The 23,200-nt window shown below is 38.8% G+C and overlaps 3 protein-coding genes across 9 annotated transcripts in view; 2 read left to right on the forward strand and 1 right to left on the reverse strand.

Moving 5' to 3' along the window:
• The window catches only part of LOC123773472 (uncharacterized), a 13,485-nt gene extending 11,764 nt beyond the window's left edge, over nucleotides 1-1,721 (reverse strand). Inside the window, exon 1 of the mRNA XM_045767272.2 lies at nucleotides 1,540-1,721. Within this exon, the coding sequence (XP_045623228.1) occupies nucleotides 1,540-1,573 (34 nt within the window). The 5' untranslated portion in view covers nucleotides 1,574-1,721. The remainder of the gene's footprint in view (nucleotides 1-1,539) is intronic.
• On the forward strand, nucleotides 1,302-23,154 carry LOC123773475 (uncharacterized). 2 transcript variants are annotated; one of them, XM_069317923.1, is made up of 2 exons: nucleotides 1,302-1,415; nucleotides 20,324-23,154. In XM_069317923.1, exon 2 carries the CDS (start codon nucleotides 20,398-20,400, stop codon nucleotides 21,025-21,027), a length of 630 nt encoding a protein of 209 aa, XP_069174024.1. In that variant the 5' UTR covers nucleotides 1,302-1,415; nucleotides 20,324-20,397; the 3' UTR covers nucleotides 21,028-23,154. The 2 variants fall into 2 exon arrangements, with proteins under 2 accessions (XP_069174024.1, XP_069174023.1); XM_069317922.1 differs by lacking the exon at nucleotides 1,302-1,415 and adding an exon at nucleotides 1,445-1,580.
• LOC123773474 (HAUS augmin-like complex subunit 1) overlaps nucleotides 19,284-23,200 on the forward strand; it is a 32,547-nt gene continuing 28,630 nt past the window's right edge. The window contains exon 1 of one of the 6 annotated variants that reach the window (XM_069317921.1): nucleotides 19,284-19,404. The gene's annotated coding sequence lies outside the window, so the exon portion shown is untranslated. Of the gene's footprint in view, nucleotides 19,405-19,707; nucleotides 19,811-19,919; nucleotides 19,945-20,031; nucleotides 20,056-23,200 lie in introns of those variants that run through there. The other 5 variants (XM_045767273.2, XM_069317919.1, XM_069317920.1 and 2 more) reach the window with 5 other exon arrangements.

The following is a 23,200-nucleotide window of genomic DNA, read 5'->3' on the forward strand; positions in this document are numbered from 1 at the left end:
ATCCTTGTCAATTTTGGCATGTTTAAAGGAGCATTGTGTGATAGAAAGAATTTGTTTCTCATAGTGGTTACCTGGAAGTGAACTGAGGAATGCTCTCCACTTTGCACTGCTCCTATTTAGAAGGGGAGGCTAAACAGTTTGAAAAGGTACTTGTCCTTCTAGGTTCATAGTCACTCAGAGCCACAGGGCAGAGGGACCAGGGAAGCTACACAGGGCACCTTAAACATGAGTTACAGTGTTTTGCTTTTTCACCCATTGGGTAATAAGCCCATGGAATGGCCTACCTGTCAAAACCATAAATACCAAGATGTTACTGCAGTTCAAAATCAAGTTGGAACAAATTATTGGGGAAATGGAAGAACCTTTGACAAGATAACAGCTTCCTGTCCCCATCAAGGCCACTAGATAGATGGTGGCCCTCAGGTAAATTCAGGTAAATACTGTACTGTATACATAAACACTATGTGCAAAGATGTGCTCTGATATTTGCAACTATGAAACTTCTAAAAGTCTTGTGATAAAATGACAAGGAAAAACTTAAAAATATAGAATTCACCAAAATCTGGAATGAAACCCACCTGAAAGCAGCAATTACATAATTATATTCAAAGCTGGATTTTCAATAACATTTACAGTGATCATAAAAAATTGGTATGAAACTATATTTTGATGAAAATCAGTCTGGTCTTCAATGACTAAAAATCCAGACTCCTGTTTTAGATTTCAAAATAATTCTTGTCCAATTTTAAAGGTTTCCAAACTTATGATCTAGATTTTCCAGGATACACTGTACTGTATTATATAGGTATTGGAGTGGTCAATTAGACCCAACTTTAATTCCTAGGCAAGGCAAGACATTTAGGCAATGTTTCCTTATACCTAATGCCTCTTTTCACCGTAGCAGTAATTAGGTACCTGGGGGTTAGACAACTGTTGTGGGTTCCATCCAGGGGAAGGTCCGCAGTTGGCCTAAGGTGATCTTGATAAGCCTTCCTGTCACCAACAATGTGAAACCAAGCCTAACCTAATGATATACAGTATACAGTTTTAACCATAAAGTGAGGAATGTGTTAGAGCAATGAAGAGAGGTTAGAGGCATTAAATATACTAAATCTAGAAGATAGAAGAAAATGAGGTGATATGATCCCTACATACAAAATAGTAACAGGAATCGATAAAATTTACAAAGAAGAATTTTTGAAAACTGCATAAAATTACAAATAGTTGTAATTTCTCTTTGTAATTACTGTGGCTAATTACCACATTTGAGTAATTACCCAAGTGTAGTTACAAGATGAGAGTTACGCTCGTGGTGTCCCGTCTTCCCAGTTCTCATCCTGTAAACTGCACTTGTTGATTGACAGTTGAGAGGCGGGACCAAAGAGCCAGAGCTCAACCCCCGCAAACACAACTAGGTGAGTACTTGGGTAACTACACTTGAGTAATTACACTTTGACAATTACACTTGGGTAATGGTGCCAAGACCTTGAGTAGAGACCTAGTAAGGTCACACCACCAGATAACACATAATTAACATACCTCGTGCGATGGAGCCAAATATTCGCCACATCATTTACCAGGTAATATGTCTATGGTATTGGGAAGACACAGGTGACGACAGTAGGGAGGCTGTGGAGTGCTGCCGGAGGCGCTGACGCCGAGGGCTGATGAGGCCGGTCCATAGAATTACCCCAATCACCCCAAATCAGGCCAAAACTACCCAAATCGTCCTAGCATTACGTAAGTAATGAAGAAATATGGCATATTTACTTACTGTAATGTTGGTGCTACACATAGAACATGATCAAACCTATTTTTACTCTGAAATAATCTAATTTCATAACGAAATTAGACGTAAATATGTGAGAGGTGACGCCATAGGAAGTCGACGGTCCAAGCGACAATTGTGTGGAGCGACTTATCCAAGAAATATGGTCGCCAGGAGAGTGTTTGCTGCCATATCAGCCTCCTGTACACAGTGATCCAGTCCTTTTCGTTCATTGAACACCGAACCCTACACGCCCTCTGATATATTGCTTAATTAACAAATATTCACAAATAAAGATTATATTTGTATATGTTATCAGAAAGGCAGATATAAAATAGTTTTTGTGAATCCATCACAGAGATTATACCTTATTAGAGAGGAAAAATATTCATACTTTAAACAAGGCTTCATGGCCGACGCTCTCCTTACCGATATGGGAACTATGACCTTCCGAAGATCAATGTTAATTTAATCTAGATATTGTAATAAACGAAGTTTTCTATGTCATCATAAAGACATAAATATAAGCTGCATGTTAATACTTTGGCATAAATATAACTGAATTGAAAGTTAAGATATATGCCTTTTTATAGTTACTTGATGGCTCGCTCAGGGAGTGTGAAGGCCTCCACACAAGCCAATCAATTTTATAATTACTTTGCATATATGCAAAGTAACGCCATAGGTCTTTATGTCAGAATAAAGCCATGCAGACGATAATGTAACTACATTTCAAGGAAAACATATCTTAATATAATTATTAAATGAATGCAAAGTTATGGTTAAATAAATAGCCAATACCACACAATCGCCGGTGTCCGGACACATGAATAGTCGCATTAGGTGAAAGGAAATGTACCCAACCATTTCCATTTACCCAACCAGTTTGTGCACCCTATACTCATCCTCTGTGCGGTAATTTATTGTGCATCCCATACTCATCTTGTTACCAGTAGTTTGTGCAACCCATACTCATCCTGTGACCCGTAATTTATTGTGCATCCCATACTCATCCTGTTACCGGTAGTTTGTGCAGCCCATACCCATCCTGTGACCTGTAATTTATTGTGCAACCCATACTTATCCTGTGACCTGTAGTTTATTGTGCAGCTAATACTCATTCTGTGAGTCATAGGACATTGCGCAACCCTTTCTCATCGTGTGAATCTTTGTTTACTTTGCTCTCCATATTCATCCTCTGCGCGAGTTTCTTGTGCAACCCATACCCATGATGTGAGTGGTAGTTTATTGTGTACCCTATATTCATCCTGTGAAGTATAGGGTACACAATTCTTGTTTGGATTCTTGTAATGTTATTTGTCTATTTGTAGTCACAGTATTTGTGCGCCCCTTCGAGGGACTTGAATTAGAGGGGGGTTGAAATAGCCTAAGCTACTCTATCCCTTTGAGATGTATTTATTGCTTATCTCAATAAACATACTTGAACTTGAACTTGGGTACACAATGAGTTCATTTGTACTCCATACTCATCATCAAGAAGTGTATTTTACCAGCATTGTAATATAAATTAAGAATAAAAGCTTAACTGGATTACGGACCCATAATCAAAATAAGAGTCATCACTAATTATCATGACAAATTGTCTAGGCTACACTTCCGCCTTCGACAAGCTGCCGCCGGATGTGGGTATAGTTTATTGTACACCCCCGCACCCCCAGTCCTGGAAGGGCGGGCATTGGGATGTGGACATGTGTACCATAATACCCCCCCCCCCCCACACACACACTCGATCCTCTCCTGTTAATAATAATACTAATAATAATAAAAATTAAAAATAATAACGTTAATAAATATTATAATTAAAACACTTACTGTAATACCCTAGTGCTTGAATGAAGGTGAAGGAAAGACCCAATAAATGTGTAAGTGTATTAAAAACCAAATTTTCGTTGGGTGAGCTGGCAGGTGAGCACCACCTGCCAGCTCACCCAGTAATGAACATCACCTGCACACTGCACCGAACATAAGAACATAAGAACATAAGAACAAAGGTAACTGCAGAAGGCCTATTGGCCCATACGAGGCAGCTCCTATTCTATAACCACCCAATCCCACTCATATACTTGTCCAACCCGTGCTTGAAACAATCGAGGGACCCCACCTCCACAATGTTACGCGGCAATTGGTTCCACAAATCAACAACCCTGTTACTGAACCAGTATTTACCCAAGTCTTTCCTAAATCTAAACTTATCCAATTTATATCCATTGTTTCGTGTTCTGTCCTGTGTTGATACTTTTAATACCCTATTAATATCCCCCGGTTATGTCCATTCATCCACTTGTAAACCTCTATCATGTCACCCCTAACTCTTCGCCTTTCCAGTGAATGCAACTTAAGCTTTGTTAATCTTTCTTCATATGAAAGATTTCTAATTTGGGGAATTAACTTAGTCATCCTACGCTGGACACGTTCAAGTGAATTTATATCCATTCTATAATATGGCGACCAAAACTGAACTGCATAATCTAAATGGGGCCTAACTAGAGCAAGATATAGCTTGAGAACCACACCAGGTGTCTTGTTACTAACGCTGCGATTAATAAATCCAAGTGTCCGATTTGCCTTATTACGAACATTTATGCATTGATCCTTTTGTTTTAAATTCTTACTAATCATAACTCCCAGATCCCTTTCGCAATCCGACTTCGCAATCACAACACCATCTAGCTCGTATCTTGTAACTCTATCATCATTACCTAACCTCAGAACTTTACATTTATCAGCATTAAACTGCATCTGCCAATCCTTTGACCATTTCAAAACCCTATCTAGATCAACTTGAAGTGATAGTGAGTCCTCCTCCGAATTAATTTCCCTACCGATTTTCGTATCATCGGCAAATTTGCAAATGTTGCTACTCAAACCTGAATCTAAATCATTTATATATATTATAAACAACAGAGGTCCCAGGACAGAGCCTTGAGGCACTCCACTTACAACATTTTCCCACTCTGACTTGATTCCATTTATACTAACTCTCTGTTTCCTTTGGTATAACCATGCCCTAATCCAGCTTAATATAGCACCCCCAATACCATGAGACTCTATTTTTTTAATCAGTCTTTCATGTGGCACTGTATCAAAAGCTTTGCTAAAGTCAAGGTATACAACATCGCAATCCTTACCACTATCAACTGCCTCAACAATGCTAGAATAAAAAGATAACAAATTTGTTAAACATGAACGGCCATTTATAAAACCATGTTGCGACTCAATTATTAATTTATGTTTTTCAAGATGAAGACGAATTTTATTTGCTATTATAGATTCGAGTAACTTTCCCACAATAGACGTTAGGCTAATTGGTCGATAGTTAGACGCAAGTGATCTATCTCCTTTCTTAAAAACTGGTATCACATTAGCAACTTTCCAAAACTCTGGCACTCTGCCTGACTCTATTGATTTATTAAATATGGTTGACAGTGGGTCACAAAGCTCCTCTTTGCATTCTTTAAGCACCCTAGCAAACACTTCATCCGGCCCTGGGGATTTGTTTGGTTTGAATTTTACTATTTGTTTAAGAACATCCTCCCTGGTAACTGCTAAACTCGTCAACCTGTCCTCGTCCCCACCCACATAGACTTGTTCGGCTGAAGGCATATTGTTAAGTTCCTCTTTAGTAAATACAGATACAAAATATTTATTAAAAATACTACTCATCTCTTCATCACTATCTGTTATTTGACCTGTCTCAGTTTTTAATGGACCTATCCTTTCCCTAGTCTTAGTACGATATAACTGAAAAAACCCTTTAGGATTTGTCTTTGCTTGCCCTGCTATGCGAACTTCATAGTTTCTTTTTGCTTTCCTTATCTCTTTTTTAACATTTCTAACCAGTTGTACGAATTCCTGTTCTAAAGTGACCTCCCCATTTTTAATCCTTTTGTACCAAGCTCTCTTTTTACCTATAAGGTTCTTCAAATTCTTTGTTATCCACTTTGGGTCATTAGTATACGATCTATTCAATTTGTATGGTATACTACGTTCCTGTGCTTTGTTTAGAATATTCTTAAATAAGTTATATATTGAATCCACATCGAAATCCCCATTTAAGTCACCTATCGCTGGGTTCATGTCTCGCTCCAAGACCGGCCCACACCCCATACCCAAGCCATTCCAATCAATTTGACCCAAAAAATTTCTTAGCCACTTGCCAGCAGGTGCAGAAGTACGATGGAGAGAGCAAAGTATACAATATTTCAAGTATAATATTAAAGATATATTTAGGATTTAATGTTTTCCTATAAAGTTTCAATAATACCTTTATTTGATTTTTTGTATTATTTTCTACCACAGACGTGGCCACACATTAACAATGCTAACCAGCATATATACATTTTCTTCAGTTCGCCATGGACTCTAACCCTTTCCACTACCGCCCACAAGATGGGTATAGGGTGCATAATATAAGAACTAAACTAACTAACTCCATTGATAGGGTTAGAGATTTGTTAAACATATAGTTCAGGGATTTATTGAACAATCAACCACATAAGGTGATTGTAGTGTTTTTAAAATGCTAGGCTAAGCTACATACGTAAATACATAAATACACAGATTTACGTATGCCCTACATAAAGTGTTCGATGTGTCTTTTACATAGTGTCATTAACGTGCATTTACAAAGGTGAAATTGAATTCTGACCAGCTTCCACATATACTTTATACACATATACACACACAGACGTATGCGTACATATACATATATATACATACATATATGCACACATACATACACATATATTTGTCTCTTTTACTCTGACAAGGTGAGATAACTGATAGAGAAACTAGTGTGCAATTAAGCACTTAATCACTGAAGGTGATTAAGGTGCTTTCACAAGCTCAGGTTATAGAGTTACATCACATACATTCATTGTATAATTGATACGTTACATGGTCAATCTAGGGTACAAGTTCAATATATTATCAAGTGTTCCAGTACTCAAATAGTAATTACACAGTTCAGCATACCTTAGCCCAGGAGGGCGAAGGTCAGTCAGTATGGGACATTCTACAATATAATGTTCAAGGGAGTGCATATTTTCTCTTTCACAAAGTTGACACATTGTGTACTCGACATTTGGGTTTTGAGAAAGCTGCCAGATACGTCTATATCCCAAGCGTATTATGGCCACTATAACATCACATTGCTGGGTTCTTGTTCCATTAATCCTGTATGTGAATGTCTCCGCACGATATCTATCATAATATTTAATGCTACAATTTTCAGGTCTTTGTGAATTTGTTAGGTCGGTGAGATTTTCATTAGATGTTTGCTTAAGTATTCTCTTTGTCACTGCTAATGAAACACCCATATAAATTTCTACCACTGGTTTTCTACAGGCTGTCTTTGCAAGCATATCAACAGTGTCATGCCTTGAGATGCCAACATGTGATGGTATCCATAGGAATTTAATTTCAAATCTCTTTTCTTTGGCAGCTAAAATATTCATTCGAATATCACTGACTATTTTCTGGGTGTCACTACTATGTGCGTTCAATACCAGGAGTGCACTCTGCGAATCACAGTATATAAGTCGACTGCCTTTGTGTTTTAAAAATTCAGTGGCAAGGTATATGCCTGCAAGTTCGGTTTGAGTTGTACTTGCCCAATCATTGACGCGCTTCATTCATGTATGTACGAGAGAAGATTGTTCAAATATATTACATGCACATCCGGTACATCGTCCACCTTCTTCTACAGAACCGTCGGTATAGCACTGATACACATCGTTACCCATACCCTGAGTACTCTCAGTGATGCTTTTCAGTGTTAACTGTTTTAATAATGTAGAGTGTACATTATCTTTCTTGGGTGCATTTACAAAATCAACTGCTAGATCCAAGTTATCCCATGGAGTAATTGGTTGATTAATCGTTAATTGAGTTGGGTACATATTTAATATTTTGATGGAGTTGGCTACCTTGTAGAACCAAAATGCATAATCAGATTTCGCTCTTCTACGGACCTCAGGTGAGTGTAGCATATTAGAAAGTTTAGCTTGAAACTTCTTGTATTGCCGAGATCTACTCAATGCCTTCACGCCGAAAACTGTGCTAATAGACAAAATTATGTTAGAGATATGGATCTATAATTATCTGAGTGTGCTTTGGGGATGGGAACAATGACACTGTCCAATCATCAGGTAATACTCCTTCACTTAAACTCATTCTGTACAACACTAAAAGTGGATTACCTGGTACTTGTGAGACTAATCTCAGTAAACTGTAAGTAATACCGTCCTCTTCAGGAGCAGTAGACTTATTTTATTGTGCTACACAGCCTTCCCGGCTTGGTGCCTTCTTTGGTAATTACTTATCAAAGGCAGCTCCATACGAGGAGCTGCCTCGTATGGGCCAATAAGTCTTTTGCAGTTACCTTCATTCTTATGTTCTTACTTACATTTATTGAACTTTATCATCATCATCATTTACAGAAATAAATTAACATAAAAAGTAGTCATTTTAATACACAAAACAGAAGTAGATATTATGTAAATTATGATGCAGGATAGGATCACTATTAAGAACTTAATTATAAACCACAATATGTTTTATATCGTCAGAAATTCGGAAACATACCATATATTTTCAAATATTTACAATTAAAGTATTTATTTAGGAAATAAGTATTTTAGTTACCCTAGTTAGCTCTGAGAACACACATTGTTGCAGCAAGAATTTCTTCCCACTAATCTGAGAGATGGTAATGAGACCAGTCTCGACCCACTGGACAGGTCATGAACAACAATCAACTACAGCACCATCTATGTCAGAAGATATTCAAAATATTCTTGATATCATTCAAATTGTCAATACGAGAACAGAATACATAAGTTGAGTGATGTCAAAGGAATCATATTGACTGACCGAGCCCCATTGTAAATATCCGTGGCTTCCTGACCATAAAGGTACCGACGCGGTCGAGGGTAAGAGACCGGATGTACCCATATACCTATGAGGCCATCAAAAATAGTGAGTCACGCCAAACAAAAAGAAGTACTGGTAAACAGGTCAGACACAACCAGTACTATGATGATGCTAAACTGAAAGAGCTTAAATCAATTGCTAGACAGACAGGTAAAGCATATAAGAGCCTTAGAACTCCTCAAATGTTAAAACTGTTTCAGGCCGCGCTTGCAGCGGCAAGGGAGAGAATGACTGAACTGAGACAAAATGAATGGGAGGGTTTTGTTAGTGGACTTAACCTGCATACTCCCCTGGGCAAAGCCTGGAAAGGCATAAACAAAATTATTGGTAAAAATAGTAGACAAGTTTCACACCCAAACCCGCTACAGAAAGCCAATCAGTTAATTGCAAAATGGGCTCAGGTTTCCAGCCTTGGAATGCTACCAGCTAGCACTGGGGAGAAATTGCAGGCGAGGTCCACAGACAGAAATTCTCTCATAAATTTCATGTTGAGCAAGCAACATGATGAATGTGATGTTCCATATACAGATTATGAATTGGATGCAGCCCTCTCCAGGGGCAGTAGCACTGCTCCTGGTGAGGACGGTATCACCTATGATATTCTAAGACTCCTACATCGTGTACCCGGTAACCCATTATTAGAATTGTTTAATGCCAGCTATGTCTCTGGGCAGTTGCCTGTATCATGGACCACCAGTCTTACGGTACCTGTACCAAAGCCTGGCTAACCGGATGCTTTCCGTCCCATCTCACTGACCAGTTGCATGTGCAAAACCTTTGAGAGAATAGTAGACAATCAACTAAGCACCATTCTCTCTTTGAGAGAATGGTGCTTAATAGATTATTGTATAGAGTTAAAGAGCACATGTCACCTGATATCAATGGTTTCACACATGGTAAAAGTGTACACAACTGTATCACAACCTTTCTTACTGTTCATGGAGATAAAAGGCACAAGTACACAACATTTCTTGATTTAAAAAATGCCTTTGATATTGCTAATAGGGAAGTGATTATGTATGAATTAGCGAGAATGGATATAGGGGGACATTTATTACAGTGGATACGAGGCTATCTTACCAACCGGAAGTCCTCTGCGCTGTTCCAAGGCAACAAGAGTGAAACTAAAGTAATGCAACTAGGCACCCCACAAGGAGGAGTACTTAGTCCTACCTTGTTTAATGTTCTAATTAATGCTTTACTAAAATCAATCCCAACTAGTCCGGCAAACATCACTATCAGATATGCAGATGACATCCTTGTGCATACTAAAACCCACCGCAAAATGCAAACAGTCTTAAATTGTATACATACAGCTTGTGAGAGCCTTGGTCTTGTAATCAACGCTACTAAAACTAAGGTATTTAACAGACAAATTGGCAACCGCAAAAGTGGACCACGAAAACTTAAGATAGATAACATACCAATAGACTATGTCTCTTCTTTCAAATACCTTGGTGTCTCTGTCCCTTGTACCTCAACTGCAGTCAATAAGTTACATCAGCAATGTAGAGACAGACTCAAGGCTCTCAGAACTGTAGTGGGGTACAGCCCGAAATATGGTGTTAATATTAGAATAGCAAGAATGATGTATTTAGCGTATATAAGGTCTCTGATAGACTATCATGCATCAGCTTTGGTCCTGCAGAATGGCAAAAGTATTGATAGACTGGAAAAAATGCAAAATGAAGCACTCAGACAAGTTAGCCACAAGTTAGTTAGTTAGCACTCAGTTAGCCAAAGAATCTGCCTTTAAAGGAGCCGTTGAGTGTAACCTTGGATTGTCAATGAGCAATCTGAGAGCAGCTGTACACCGAGAACTTCAACAAGATCTTGTAGATCTGAGGCAAAGTGAAATTGACACCAGTAATTCCATCTATCATCATACTATCATGCAAGAGGAGCCACACATCTATGGATCATCCAATAAAATCAGCAGACTTCTAGATGTTACTACTGCTCGGCTTAGACTCGGTTACAAGTATCTCTGGGAATTCTCATTATCTGCTGATGTAGACCTGACCAAATGTAAACTGTGTCAACAAAATTATTCGCACACCCTCCGTCACTATGTGATGGAGTGCGAAAAGATACGTGAATTTAGAGACAATTCTATAACCAATGTTCCAGCGATGTGTCAATATTTCATTCAAAATGATCTGCTACCAGAAATTTTAGCCAAATATCCCCAGTTTGCTAACTGTAGGTAGTAACTAAGTGATTGTAACCTATCCACCGCTGCCCACTGGATGGGGGGCGGTGTGCAGGACAAACATATCAATTTTGACACTAGCTCTCCACATATGTCAGTTGCTTAATTTAGAACCTGTACTTGAGGTCGATCTCGAACCCATTGTTGATGTGATGACTTATATTGAATTTTGTAACTAGCTCATCAAGATTGTAACTTGCTTAGCTAAATGAATTGTGGGGTTCAGTCCCTGAGCCCATTATGTGCCTCTGTAACCCTTTCCACTACCGCCCACAAGATGGGTATGGGGTGCATAATAAATGAACTAAACTAACTCAGAATTATACTTGGCTGTCCTATAACTACCAAAGTTCTCAACATGCGGAAAGAATTAAATATACTTAGCATTAGAGATAGAATATTTGAAAGGTTGAAAGAAAGAATATTTAGGGTTGGTTAGGTTCGGTCATATATCTACGTTAATTTTAACTCCAATAAAAAAATTGACCTCATACATAATGAAATAGGTAGCTTTATCATTTCATAAGAAAGAAATTAGAGAAAATATATTAATTCGTAAAACTTGGCTTATCAGGCAAATCGGGCCTTGCATAGTTGGCTGAGAAGTACGTTCTGGCTACTAGGTACGACATATATATATATATATATATATATATATATATATATATATATATATATATATATATATATATATATATATATATATATATATATATATATATATATATATATATATATACACACACATTTATTTATAATATACACACACACACTCATCCTAATCTATTGTGCAACCCATACCCATCCTGTTACCAATAGTTTGTGCAACCCATGCTCATCCTGTTACCTTTAGTTTATTGTGAAACCCATAGTTGACAGAACCATTATTATTATTCACTATGATGAAGTTGCACACTTAATGCCTGAATATATATTTTGCTTGTATGTACTCGATATTTTTGTTCACTACCTTTTGTTCAAAATGGACTCGGTAAGAGATGCCGCAGTTTCGCATGATTACTAAATTGTCCTGGTTTCTAGGAACTGTGAGCATGGGTCTGAGGAAAAACTGTCCTTACTCTGAATACCGCAACGTCTGTGCTTATATGAATATATGTCACATACACATATTTTATAGCACACATTTAATTTGTATCTAGTTCTTTATTGTTAACTTACATAATCAAAGAACCTTGCAACATCTACATTCGAGGAAGGATTCCAGAAGCAGTTAACAACTGCCATTTCTTGTTTCTGGAATTCTTCTTTATGCTGTAGGTAAAGTAGTTAATAGAACTACTGTCTCCTGCTCCTGGGGTTAGTGGTTCGAGACTACTTGAGCCCAGGGTGAATGTGGAGGTCAGTAGTTCGACCTTGGAGGTGGACCTCGATATACACCTAACGAATAGACATGCACAAGCTGCCTGTCCTCAGTGTATATTTTACACACACACACACACACACGCACACACGCGCACACACACACACACACACACACACACACACACACACACACACACACACACACACACACACACACACACACACACACACACACGTGAGTGTGTGATTATGCGAGACTGGCTAACATCAGAACAGCCTTCAGGAACCTGTGTAAGGAATCATTCAGAACCTTCTATACCACATATGTAAGACCAATCCTGGAGTATGTGGCCCCAGCATGGAGTCCGTACCTTGTCAAGCACAAGGCGAAGCTTGAAAAAGTTCAGATATGGCACTAGGCTAGTCCCAGAACTAAGAGGCATGAGCTACGGAGAAAGGCTGCGAGAAAAGCACCTCACGACACTAGAAGGCAGAAGAGTATGGGAGACATGATCACTACCTACAAAATTCTCAGAGGAATTGACAAGGTAGATAAAGATAAACTGTTTAACACGGGTGGTACGCAAACAAGGGGACACAGGTGGAAACTGAGTACCCAAATGAGCCAGAGGGACGTTAGAAAGAACTTTTTCAGTGTCAAAATAGTTAACAGATGTAATGCATTAGGCAGTAATGTAGTGGAGGCTGACTCCATACACAGTTTCAAATGTAGATATGATAAGAGTCCAGTAGGCTCAGGAATCTGTATATCAGTTGATTGACAGTTGAGAGGCGGGACCAAAGAGCCAGAGCTCAACCCCCCAAGCACAATTAGGTGAGTACACACACACACACTCACTCTCTCCCTCTCATAAGGGAGGTGGTGGCCGAGTGGACAGCGCTCTAGACTCGTGGACCTAGGGAGTAAATGTTACTCCTACTGCTATGTAACAAGATTTTGTTGGTACATTTTCATGTAAATTCACAACTCTTCGCGCCGGAAACAAGTCATGAGAGAGCCACACAATAATTTTCGGATCTAACCTTCATTCTTTCTCAATGTGTTGTATACAATGAAATGATTATACATTGCTCTGTTTTGAACATTGTATACAGTACCTCAAGATATACATCCCACAACAGTTAACTAGCTCCCAGATACCTAATTAATTCCCTACTCTCTGTAAATGTTAATGTGATGTCACCCAGCAGTAAATAGGTACGAAATTAGACAGTTGCTACGGGTTGCTTCCTGGTGTGTGTGTACTCACCTATTTGTACTCACCTATTTGTGCTTGCGGGGGTTGAGCTTTGGCTCTTTGGTCCCGCCTCTCAACTGTCAATCAACTGGTGTACAGATTCCTGAGCCTACTGGGCTCTATCACATCTACATTTAAAACTGTGTATGAAGTTAGCCTCCACCACATCACTGCCTAATGCATTCCATCCGTTAACTACTCTGACACTGAAAAAGTTCCTTTTAACGTCTCTGTGGCTCATGTGGGTACTCAGTTTCCACCTGTGTCCCCTTGTTCGCGTCCCACCAGTGTTGAATAGTTTATCCTTGTTTACCCGGTCGATTGTTTGTGTGTAATTACCTAAGTGTAATTACCTAAGTGTAGTTACAGGATGAGAGCTACGCTCGTGGTGTCCCGTCTTCCCAGCACTCTTTGTCATATAACGCTTTGAAACTACTGACGGTCTTGGCCTCCACCACCTTCTCACTTAATGAAATGACTTCGGGGCTTATCGTCCCCCCGCGGCCCGGTCGTCGACCAAGCCTCCTTTTTGTTACACATCCCCAGGAAGCAGCACGTAGCGGCTGTCTAACTCCCAGGTACCTATTTACTGCTAGGTATCAGAAGTAAATAGGTAAATAAGTCACCTCATCAGGGTGAAAGAAACTTTGCCCATTTGTTTCCGCCTCCACCGGGGATCGAACACGGAACCTCATGACTACGAATCCGAAGCACTGTCCACTCAGCTGCCAGGTGTGTGTGTGTGTGTGTGTGTGTGTGTGTGTGTGTGTGTGTGTGTGTGTGTGTGTGTGTGTGTGTGTGTGTGTGTGTGTGCGAGAGAAAAAAAATTAGTTAGTCAGTAATAGTTGATTGACAGTTGAGAGGCGGGCCGAATGAGCAGAGCTCAACCCGCGCCGACACAACTAGGTGAATACTCTCTCACTCTCTCTCTCTCTGTCTCTCTCTCTCTCTCTCTGTCTGTCTCTCTCTCTGTCTGTCTCTCTCTCTCTCTCTCTCTTTCTCTCTCTCTCACCACTCACATATGTGTTGTATGTGGATGCTGAAGTTCAGTCTCTTGTCTATGTATAGGTCAAGGAACTTTCCATAATCATTATTGCTAATGTTAACATTGTGTATCTGAAGTTGAATTTGGTTTCAGGATTTACTTTCGAACAAAAATAGTAGTCGGTCTTTTTTATGTTTGATGTGAGTTTGTTAGTTTACATCCATGAGTGGACTTTTTAAATCTATTATTTTCATTATTATATAGTGCGTTTGGGTTGGGGTCTGAATAGAGGAAGGTAGCATCGTCAGCACTTATGTTTACACTTATTGGAAGTATCTAAGTATCAACTAAAGTATCTTCACACTTGACTTAAACTTTAGTAGCTATTTTCTGGGCCATTCCTCAAGTTTCGGAGGTCAACGAAGATGGAATTCACATGAAATGGCTTATGTTACCATCACTAATAATGTTGTGTTTTCTGTCTAGCTTCAGACACGGTCATGTTACAATTGTGTCTTAGAGAGTTGCGCGCAATTAAGCATGATAGAAATCACTTAAAATTAATGCAGGATGGTAGAAAATCACTTACAATTAATGCATCAAGTTTGGAGACTTGAATTGAAATTGAAATTGAAATAAGTTTATTGAGGTAAAATACACACAAATGGATGAGGTAGCTCAAGCTATTCTCACCCCGTTCAGTACATCGTGTTAATACATACATAGACACACACACTTGTACACATTTTAGTGTAACAAGCAAGGCAAATAGTTCTGTCTGATGGGTAGAGGCAACTGCACTTGCAGCTGCACCCGTGTGGCGGTGTAGGAAACCATCAATGTATATGATTTGAGAGAGAGAGAGAGAATGATCTGTGGACAGAGCATCAATATGGCGTAAGGTATTGGGCTTTGCCTCAAGATGAAGCATAATAAAGAACCCGAATATCAGGAGAAAAAATTACATTAAAAACTGTCCACATGATACATATATATAATCACGTTTTAAACATTTTAATTGTATTATTTGCATATATATATAATTAGGAAGTAATGTTTATCTGGGTAAGTTGTCAGCTTTTATGAACTAATAGCTAGTGCGGCTTGTATACTGGGTACATCCGGTCTCTTACCCTCGACTGCGGCGGTAACTTTATGGTCAGGAAGCCACAAATATTTACAGTTCAAGTTCAAGTATGTTTATTGAGACAAGAAAAAAATACATCTCAAAGGGATAGAGTAACTTAGGCTATTTCTACCCCCTCTACTTCAAGTCCCTCAAGGGGCGCACAAATTCAGTAAGTACAAATAGACAATTAACATTACAAGAATCCCATTTAACATTGCAGGTTAATATAGTAAGTACAGCATATAATTGTTACACTCTTGGGGCAAAATTTTTGTAGCTCCTAAGTATACTGTCTATCATACCATTATCACACATACAAACAATTTGATGTGGTACATTACTTATTTCCTTATTTCTATAGTTATCAATAAGTTGACACTCTAATACATAATGTTCTAAGGTGTGGGCGTGCGGCATACTACATAATTTACACTCCTTATCTTTTTCACTGACATCAACTCCGTATTGCCAGATATATTTGTATCCTAATCTTAATCTCATGTAAATTGAATCCTTCCAAGTTGACTTTCCTTTATCATAGGTGAAGGACGAGTTTGTATTTATTACTGAATAATTCTTAAGTGTGTTACTACTATCCACTATTGCCATTCTTTTTATCATTTCTTCATCTTCATTTCCTCTTATTAATGTTATATATACATGTACACATAATCATACATACATGTACATATATATACATATGCGGTAAATCCATAGAAATGAAATATGGAATTTTCCGCATACAAATGATTATTGTTTCGTGATCGTCAATTGCATATATACATATACATACATATACATTCACATACATATTCAATCACCCACACAAATACACACATCAATAATCTTTGTATCACAAATGATTCAACAAGAGGCTCACAAGTCACTATACTAGGCACTTTACATCTATGGTGAGTCGTCCAATTACTAGTCTTGCTCTACACCCACCCAACTGGGCGGCAGCTTAACAGTCATGTGCTCCACACCCACCCAACTGGGCGGCAGCTTTACAGTCATGTGGTCCACACCCACCCAACTGGGCGGCAGCTTAACAGTCATGTGTTCCACACCCACCCAACTGGGCGGCAGCTTAACAGTCATGTGCTCCACACCCACCCAACTGGGCGGCAGCTTTACAGTCATGTGCTCCACACCCACCCAACTGGGCGGCAGCTTAACAGTCATGTGGTCCACACCCACCCAACTGGGCGGCAGCTTTACAGTCATGTGGTCCACACCCACCCAACTGGGCGGCAGCTTAACAGTCATGTGCTCCACACCCACCCAACTGGGCGGCAGCTTTATAGTCATGTGCTCCACACCCACCCAACTGGGCGGCAGCTTAACAGTCATGTGCTCCACACCCACCCAACTGGGCGGCAGCTTTACAGTCATGTGCTCCACACCCACCCAACTGTGCGGCAGCTTAACAGTCATGTGTTCCACACCCACTCAACTGGGCGGCAGCTTAACAGTCATGTGCTCCACACCCACCCAACTGGGCGGCAGCTTTACAGTCATGTGCTCCACACCCACCCAACTGGGCGGCAGCTTAACAGTCATGTGCTCCACACCCACCCAACTGGGCGGCAGCTTAACAGTCATGTGCTCAACACCCACCCAACTGGGCGGCAGCTTAACAGTCATGTGCTCCACACCCACCCAACTGGGCGGCAGCTTTACAGTCATGTGGTCCACACCCACCCAACTGGGCGGCAGCTTAACAGTCATGTGTTCCACACCCACCCAACTGGGCGGCAGCTTAACAGTCATGTGGTCCACACCCACCCAACTGGGCGGCAGCTTTACAGTCATGTGCTCCACACCCATCCAACTGGGCGGCAGTTTAACAGTCATGTGCTCCACACCCAACCAACTGGGCGACGGCTTTACAATCATTTGCATGAATTACTTACAGTAAGCAAATTTTAGATACTTCGCTAAGATTTCGGGCAGCACATCATTATAAATGAAGTACTTACACTTTTCTTGGACACCAATGATGGTGTTATCTCTGAATTCCGCGATTTTTTTTAAATTCCAGTACTGTATATAATGACGCAAAGTATGCGAATAGTGATCCTATCCTGCGTCATAATTTACATACATATCTACTTCTGTTTTGTGTATTAAAATTACTACATTTTTATGTTAATTTATTTCTGTAAATGATGATGATGATAAATTTCAATAAATGTAAGTAAGAACATAAGAACGGAAACTGGTCGCGTAAATGGAAATGGTTGGGTACATTTCCTTTCACCTACCTAATGCGAATATTCATGTGTCCGGACACTGGCGATGGTGTGGTATTGCCTATTTATTTGACCATATCTTTGCTTTCATTTAAGATATGTTTTCCTTGAAATGTATTTACATTATCGTCTACATCTGTCTTTATTCTGAAATAAAAACCTTTGACGTTACTTTGCATATATGTATATTAATTATAAAATTGATTGGCTTGTGTGCAGGCCTTCACACTCCCTGAGCGAGCCATCAAGTAACTATAAAAAGGCATATATCTTCACTTTCACTTCAGTTATATTTATACCAAAGTATTAACATGCAGCTTATATGTCTTTCTGATGACATAAAAAACTTCGTTTTTTACAATATATAGATTCAATTAACATTGATTTTCAAAAGGTCATAGTTCCCATCGAAAGGGAGAGCGTCGGCCAAGAAGCCTTGTTTAAAATATGAATATTTTTCCTCTCTAATAAGGTATAATCTCTGTGATGCATTAACACAAACTATTTTATATCTGCCTTTCTGATAACATATATAAATATAATCTTTATTTGTGAATATTTGTTAATTAAGCAATATATCAAGAGAGCGTGTAGGGTTCGGTGTTCTATGAACGAAAAGGACTGGAGTAGTTTAAATAGCGAACGCATACCAACGAATAACGCTAGTATCTATATAACAAATTTATTGTCATGTGGAATTGATTTAACTTCCAAACACTTTTTTTTAATAAATATTAAATATTTTGTGGCTGTTTATGAAAAATATTATTATAAATACACATTCTACTTGTTAATATTACCAATTAAATTTGCGACAATTTGAGCCATGAAATACGACGACTGGATCACTGTGTACAGGAGGCTGTTATGGCAGCAAACACTCTCCAAGCGACCATATATCTTGGATAAGTCGCTCCACACAATTGTCGCTTGGACCGTCGACTTCCTATGGCGTCACCTCTCACATATTTACGTCTCATTTCGTTATGAAATTAGATTATTTCAGAGTAAAAATAGGTTTGATCATGTTCTACGTGTAGCACCAACATTATAGTAAGAAAATATACCTGATTTCTTCATTACTTACGTAATGCTAATACGATTTGGGTAGTTTTGGCCTGATTTGGGCGATTGGGGTAATTCATGGGTTCGTATCCTGGCCGGGGAGGATTTACTGGGCACAATTCCTTAACTGTAGCCTCTGTTTAACGCAACAGTAAAATGTGTACTTGGATGAAAAAACGATTCTTCGCGGCAGGGGATCGTATTCCAGGGAGCCATAGGATTAAGGACTTGCCCGAAACGCTACGCGTACTAGTGGCTGTACAAGAATGTAACAACTCTTGTATATATCTCAAAAAAAAAAAAAAAAAAAAAACATTTGCGTTTATTAACGAATTTACGTGAAATAAGCAATGTTCTGAGAGAGAGTTACTCCGTTGCTCGATCTGTGCGGGATCGGAAGCTCGCCGATTAGAAAAATACACGTATCTTCGCTTTAAATACAAATATGCCCATGGTAAGGCACTTAAAATGAAGATTATGTTTCTATCTTTCTTGAGACGTATAAAAATCTTACGTTTATTAACGATTCTGCGTGAAATAAGCATTGTTCTGAGATGAATATTGCGGATTTCCGGCTCTACGACCGATGAAAAATGCAACTTTTATACAACTACAAATATCTTTAGTTTTACTTTAAATTTTGTCCTGAAAGAGTTTTCATATATAGATCCAGTTTCTGCCGTTCTTCTGACATAAAAAGACCTTTGGTTTAATAAGTTATTAAGATGTTTTCAACAATATTACTAGGGCGTTCACCGATTCCAACATGGGCGACCCTTTTTGGAAACGCAACACATGGGTTGACCCGATTGATATATGGGTCAGATTCCATTAAGGTTCGGGCGGAACATTTACACCAGGTGAGGGCTGTACCAGAGTATAATTATGAGAAAATTGAGTCAACGGTGGAATATCCTGGGAATTTCATAGGGCTCAGACCTCCGAAATATCAACAGCACTCCAGGCAACTTGTTCGTTGCCTGAAGTGCCTACAGTAATTGCTGCTTTCTTCAGAGAAAAATTAGTTATGGGGACTGGGGAGTGATAAGCTGTAGTTTTCTAACCATCACACAGTGCTGTAAATTGTAACTTGTCTTGATTAGATGTGAGCAGTATTAAAATATTTTAAGATGGATGCAGGATTATGTGGCTGCATGCAAAATATGAGGAAGAGTTGAGCATAGTTGATTGGTCAGATTTAACTAAGGACAGTAGTTACTATATGTTGATCATATTCTTTTGTCAATTGTTTGGCAGAGTATTTCTCGTATTTTATGAGTGTAAAACAAGAAAAATTTTGTGTTCATTTTACACATTAAGCCTTAGTTATGTTCTAGACCAGGGTAACACAACTCTTCCTCTCTTTGTTTCAGCTTTAGAGGAATCAGACGTCTAGAGAACAATTTCCATTGAAGTCTGACATTTCATTCGACGTTTAAACTGAAGGATGGAGGACAAGTGTCAGTCTTCCAGTGATGGGCAGTGTGTGCCAGATTCCACTAATTGCTCCAAGCCTGGAAAGTACAAGATTGTGTTGGTTGGTGATGGTGGAACCGGGAAATCTAGCTTTGTTACTCGGCTACAAAGTGAGGATTTTCATCAGGAGTACATCGCAACATTAGGAGTAGAGAAGCATGAAGTAGCAATTAGCACATCCCATGGTCCAAGCACAATAGTCATATGGGATACAGCTGGCCAAGAAAAGTTGGGTCCTCTAAGAGATGCATATTACTTAGGTGCTGATGCAGCGATCATTTTCTTTGATGTCACATCCAAAGTAACGTATAAAAATGTACCAAATTGGCACAGAGATATTCACAGAGTTGTGCCAGATATTCCTATTGTCTTGTGTGCTAACAAAATTGACATAAAAGAAAGAAAAGTCCAAAGTAAGAGCATCACATACCCTACAAAACATAAAATGGGCTGCTTTGAAATAAGTGTCAAGAACAGGATGTGCTTGAAGAAGCCTCTGGAGTATCTCCTGCAGCAGCTGACTAAAGAACCAGAGCTTACCATCATTAGTTCAATAGATGCAGACATATTTGGTGTAAATGGCATATGTCTGGAAAATTAGGAAAATTCCTGTGATTAGGATGTGCTTAATATTACCATATACAGTAATTGATTAATTGTTGTATGTTACTAATAATCTAACAAAATAAGACTATGTTCAGCCTATTATATATTGAAATTTGCAAGAATACTATAGTAATGTTAATAAAATAAGGAGAAATGTGTATTATTGTAAATTGTATTACTGTATACAGGAAATCAAGAGAAATGTTTCTGTATCTTCTCTTTTTGTCATCCTCTTCTCTCGCTCTGTTATCCTTTGCTGTCGTATTTTCCTTATCCATACACTTCTCACAGTGTGAATACAGTACAGTGTGTTCAACTAATGTATTATACAATTCATTAAACAGATCTGACAAATTAAAAGAAAATGTCTTGTTTAATGTGTTGTATGTAACTACTAATTACTTTATTTGCTGTACAATACTGTACTGTATTTAATGTGCAATCTTCTGGATTTAATGTATAGTACAGTACTATAGTGTATAATGTACAGTGCTGCATTATAATTAATGTGCAGTGCTGTATTTAATATGCAGTGCTGTACTGTATTTAATATGCAGTGCTGTACTGTATTTAATATGCAGTGCTGTACTGTATTAAATGTACAATATTGTGTTTAATGTACAGTACTATACTGTTAGGAAATTGTTGGATTTATTTAGGCTACAGTACAGTACTGTGTTTTGCCGAGGAATTTCTGTGCTACGTCACGAGAACGTCTACGTTACTTTAAACTTGCATCACCTGATTGTAACTAAGCTGCATGGTGGTTGTTTATAAAACCAGTTGAATATCTCGCAATATTATATGGTTGTATAAAGTTTGAAGCCCTTTGCATGGCTATGGTTGAAATCATGGACTCTGTAAGAATAAATAGGAGTCGAGTCATATTGGCTAGAAGGCCTTCTGTGTTATTAAATCTTCTTGTGGTCTTATGCATGAACAGCAGTTTTGGGCTAGTCTGATGTCTAGCCTGCACAAAAGACGCGGTACAATATATCAATTACATCAATGTAAATGTAATGAAATAGTTTTATGAGGACATGGTAAGATTCAGTTATGGAAGTAGAGAACACTACAGGCCTCACAGAATCACAGAACACAGAATCAGGCCTCCTTTTTGTTACACATAGGAAGCAGCCCATAGCAGCTGTCTAACTCCCAGGTACCCAGGTTTACTGCTAAGTAACAGGGGCATCAGGGTGAAAGAAACATTTTGCCCATTTGTCCCCGCCTCAATCGGGGATCGAACCCGGAACCTCAGGACTACGAATCTGAAGCGCTGTTCAACCAAGCTGTGAGGTGCCCACAGTATTTGGTATGTCAAATTTCACACTCCTACAGGCAATAAAAGTAATTTAACAAAGGGTCAAAGTTGGTAATTTTTGTGGTACTTGCGCATTAACGGGAGAGACGGCCCATTGAATACGGACCTGTTATTTAAGAACCAAAGCAGATTGAGCTTTAATATTTTGCAAAGTGTCATTTGGGGTCTAGGGCTATCTCACTACAAAATTTCATGGCATTTGGAGAGGGTCGAGTGGGAACCATAGGTGACTTGTTGGTGATTTGAGATGGAATAACCCTAATGCGCTTGCCCGGTGTGTTAAATAAACTGGTTTTATCTACCCTATCAGTTCTTTTGAGAATCTTGTATGTGGTAATTATATCTCCCCTTAACTCTTCTGTCTTCCACTGACGAAAGGTTTAGTTCTTGAAGTTCTACTCGTAGCTCATATTCCTCAGCTCAGGTACTAGTTTGGTGGCAAACTCTGAATCTTCTCCAATTTAGTCTTGTTCTTGATGAGATACAGACTCCATGTTGGGAGCTGCATACTCGAGGATTGGTCTGACATGTGTGATATACATGGTTCTGAATGGCTCTGATGAGCTTCCCTTGTTTACAGTCTGTTCTTACATGCTATTACTCCACTGATGGGTTAGTTGTATTCACCTACTGAAAGTCTATTTATATGACCTTGGTGGGACAGGGAAGGGTCAGATAACTGGATAGACTGTTTATATTTGCTTTCAAAATTGTATTCACACAATAATACAAATACAATACACTGTATACCATAAAACAAAAGTTTTGTAACTAATAAAACTGTTTCATTAATAAAAAGTTTTATTGATAAAACTTTCAATGTATAGCAGTAGCCTAAGTATGT

This window comes from Procambarus clarkii, chromosome 89 (genome assembly GCF_040958095.1).
Source record: "Procambarus clarkii isolate CNS0578487 chromosome 89, FALCON_Pclarkii_2.0, whole genome shotgun sequence".
NCBI lineage: Eukaryota > Metazoa > Arthropoda > Malacostraca > Decapoda > Cambaridae > Procambarus > Procambarus clarkii.